This window comes from Glossina fuscipes, unplaced genomic scaffold (assembly GCF_014805625.2).
Source record: "Glossina fuscipes isolate IAEA_lab_2018 unplaced genomic scaffold, Yale_Gfus_2 271, whole genome shotgun sequence".
NCBI lineage: Eukaryota > Metazoa > Arthropoda > Insecta > Diptera > Glossinidae > Glossina > Glossina fuscipes.
Genome location: NW_023998614.1, coordinates 4,232 through 7,938, shown reverse-complemented (window position 1 = coordinate 7,938; position 3,707 = coordinate 4,232). Strand labels below are relative to the sequence as shown.

At 37.5% G+C, this 3,707-nt stretch overlaps 1 protein-coding gene across 1 annotated transcript; it reads left to right on the top strand.

Moving 5' to 3' along the window:
• Positions 1 to 2,225: 2,225 nt before the first annotated feature.
• Positions 2,226 to 3,496, top strand: LOC119642888 (the record flags this gene model as incomplete). The annotated part of the gene is made up of 2 exons (XM_038042188.1): positions 2,226 to 3,263; positions 3,342 to 3,496. Coding segments are annotated over exons 1-2 (330 nt in total), but the record flags the coding sequence as incomplete, so codon positions are not given.
• Positions 3,497 to 3,707: the final 211 nt, after the last annotated feature.

The following is a 3,707-nucleotide window of genomic DNA, read 5'->3' as shown; positions in this document are numbered from 1 at the left end:
TGTTGAAATGGATAAATATAAGATTTGATAGAGAAAGGTAATTTCTGAATAGCAATTTGTTGAAACAATTAAGGTAATAGGCCCAATTTGAGAATGCCTCTATAGTTCCCAGCAGAACGTCTGTTCCTGCCTTTATGAATTAGAAGAAGACAGCCGCTCTTCAAACCTGAACGGAAAACATCTGTTCTCAAGGAAAAAGATACCACCACACAATTACCCAGAGCATGACTTGGATATACGTGATGAAATGCCATTATGCCCAGGCAGGCAACTACACTTAGTTTTAAACTTTGCAGTATGCCTCTCTCTGAATTGACCAAATTTGAAATCGAAATCAAGTTTGTGCTTTGGGGCTAATTCTTGCTTAAATCGTAATCAGCAATAGAGAAAAGATTCGGAGGATTCGGAACCATTAAGAGCGATGGAGGAGGAATGTATGGACACGCTTCTTTTAGAGTTAACAAAAGGGTTTCAGCCGCTTTTCAGTAAAAGCGAAACAGGAAAACTCAGTGCTCACTAAATTTAGGCAGGTAGACCAAATCTTTCAGTTTAGATTTTGTGATAAGCTATGGCTGTGAATTCTTTATGTCTCTCCAATTAATCGAAAGATCGAAAACCGACTTCAATACATTTGGGGTCACCGTTCAGTGCTGTTTTGTGAGCGTCGGAGGTTGTTAAGACCGACGTACGTGCCGTAGCTGCGCCAGCTAGTTCAGGAGTTGCGTTATGTTGCAACAATGCAACAAAACCAACAATAGCAAGCATTGTTAACAAAATCTATTAAATACAACCACATGTTACACCCTCTAACTATTGGATAAATGCTAGTTGCAGGCTCTGAGGAAATATTCCGATTTTTCAGGTGGAGGAATGATGCAATTAGTGCTGCGAGGCCTGTCCAGAGAAGTAAATTCCTTTATTAAGGATTTCAGTGGCCAGAAGGATTTATTTAAGAACATTTTAGTATTTTACGTTGGAACTAAAATCTTGAAGCAAATGATAAGTCTAGTTTGAGATGGGGATAATTTAAAAGTACTAACACAGCTAATAAGAAATGAATTAAAGATGGTCTCAACAGGTGAAATTAAATCTTGTTAGCCTAAAAAACACAAAAAAAGTAAAACAAAGAAGAAACTTTCATGATTTGTAACATGAACTTGGCGAGGTTGATTTTTACTGTTGTCAGAATGAATGTGGAAATTGATTTGGTGTATGTGTGGCATCTTATGAGTAACAAGTAAAAAGCACGGAAAGCAAAGGTGTTAGTAGTATATACATGAGGGAAAGAAGGCTGCACGCTTGCCTGGTCCAACCACATCACCGCACACGCAACAAACACACACACACCCAACACAACCCAAACAAACAAACAAAAAAAACACACAGACACACCGCGACACACGTACTCACATGCACGCGCACACACTGCAAAAACATACGCACACACACACACACTCACATCGTTAACTACGCATGTCTAGCGATCTCCAAAAACCCACACGTTCCCTCTTTACCTCCACTTTACAGAAAATACAAAAATTAAAACCAACAAAATATTCTTTCTTCCTACTAAACATTCTACATCAAACTCTATTTTTCCAGAAACAACGGATTATTTCTTCCAAAGCACGAACGGTCGAATATCATCACATGCGTATCTTCTTAGTTACGCTCCCTCATATTACGGTCACAACAAATGTCCTTCGATAAATCTTTTCTTCATCATATACGTTTTAATGAACAAACGAAAGAGGATTCCTTCATGGACACACATTATTTATGATTCTCATAAAAAAAAAAAACTAAGAAACACGATCGTGCATACAGATGTCTACACAAATTTCAACGAAGAAAAATTAAAGTGCACTCTGGGTGGTGCGACTATCATATCGCATTTCAGAACACTTACACGTCTTATCCTTCCCCATTTCTACTTTTATTATCACTATTTCCGTTCGTGTAAATACCCCGCTGACAATGGAAAAAGAACTAGTGTTGTGGTGCACTATAAATGAAAAGAAATGGTCAAATGATATTTCATTTATTACTTTATGACCACACTTAAAAGTATTTAAAAGGAAAAATAAAAGACAAGGAATTTTACCGATAACGCTTGAACAATATCTATCCTATATAAGCAGCGTTTTCTCTTTAGTTATTTTTAAAAATACTAAACCACCAAATCGGTTAGTGACAATTTGATTATTTAAAATGAAAAAAAAAAAATTAAAAATGGAACCTAACATAAGTGCACTTTTTGGCATCAGACAGTTGAGAATTTACTGAACCATTACTGCTCGGAATTTGCAAGAGCTTGTCGGTTAGGTTTGCAGCAAGCTGATTCCTTGAACGAAACAACAATTGGCGGCCGGCGAACAAGGTGTAATATCTGCGGTGCGATTCTAACCGAGCACGAGTTGTCCCATACCTATTTATGTAAAGAGTTCGTAGCAGGCTGTGAACCAGCATTGAAAAAAAACCAGCCTGGTACGTCCAGTATTAACGGTCCGTCGTGCACAAGCAACGCCAGTAAGCGTAAATGAGTTTTTGAAGCTAGTACCAAGAAGAAGGTTCCTGCCAGTGAGGTATATATTAACGGCTATCGCTTACAAGTTCGACAAACCGTTGGGAGAAGAATTACGCAGATTAGCTCAGACGAGCTATTATAAAATCGGAACGATTCGCGAGGTTATCATTGAATTTCGAAACACTCGAATTGACTTTTCTAGATTGAAATTTCCGATAACTAACTACGACATCAATCGGTTTGAGCAGAACAACAAAGATTTCAGCATAAATACATGTGAATTGGTACGTTCCAAGGGTAGATGGAAAGTGGTTGGTCCGGCAAGGGCCACAAAGGAACCAAAAAGTTTGCATATCAACTTGCTAACTGTATATAATGAAACGATTAAGCAATATCGTTATTGTCTTATTACCAACATGCAGAGGTTGGTAAACAACACACGCGAAGCCGTATATCAGGACAGTTTTGCGATTTGTGTCAAACGTTTTACACCATGACTGCAACCCGCCGTTAGAAAGGTTGCACCAAAGTACAAGTGGAACAGTAACCAAATTCAAAAATATGGAGAAGAAGTTGTCGTCGCCATTAATCATATATGCTGATATAGAGGCTGTGCTGAAACCCATAGAAGTTCTTACCAGGAGCGAAGGGACGAGGCCAATTCAACAGCATGAAGCGTTCGCAGTCTCTTATTATGTTAAACATGTGTATAATGAAGAGTGTGATGAAGTGTGTGGTGAGTATATAACAACTGTTTTTGTTTTTTATTTAAGTAACTAATTGAATCTAGTTATTTATTTCTTATTTTTATTAGGAGAAACATGCATAACTGAATTTCTTGGTCATATGCAGCGGAAAATGGAAGACCTGTATCAGTTGTACTGGACGAATTTCTCAAGTCCTAAAGAACTATTGCAAAATGAGCAACACTATTGCAAAAGACGAGAACGCCGGGAGAATCATGGCAAAGTTTGCAGGTTTAAAAGGCAAGGCTTATGCATACGCAGTCAATGATGGGAACAATAAAGAAAAAGAAGTGAAAAAAAGTTAAGGGGATAAAAAAATGTGTAACCGACAAATTAAAATATAGTGATTATAAACACTGTATTATAAATAGACAATCTTTTTATGATGAACAGAGAATTATAAGAAGCAGATCTCACAGATTGTATACAGAGAT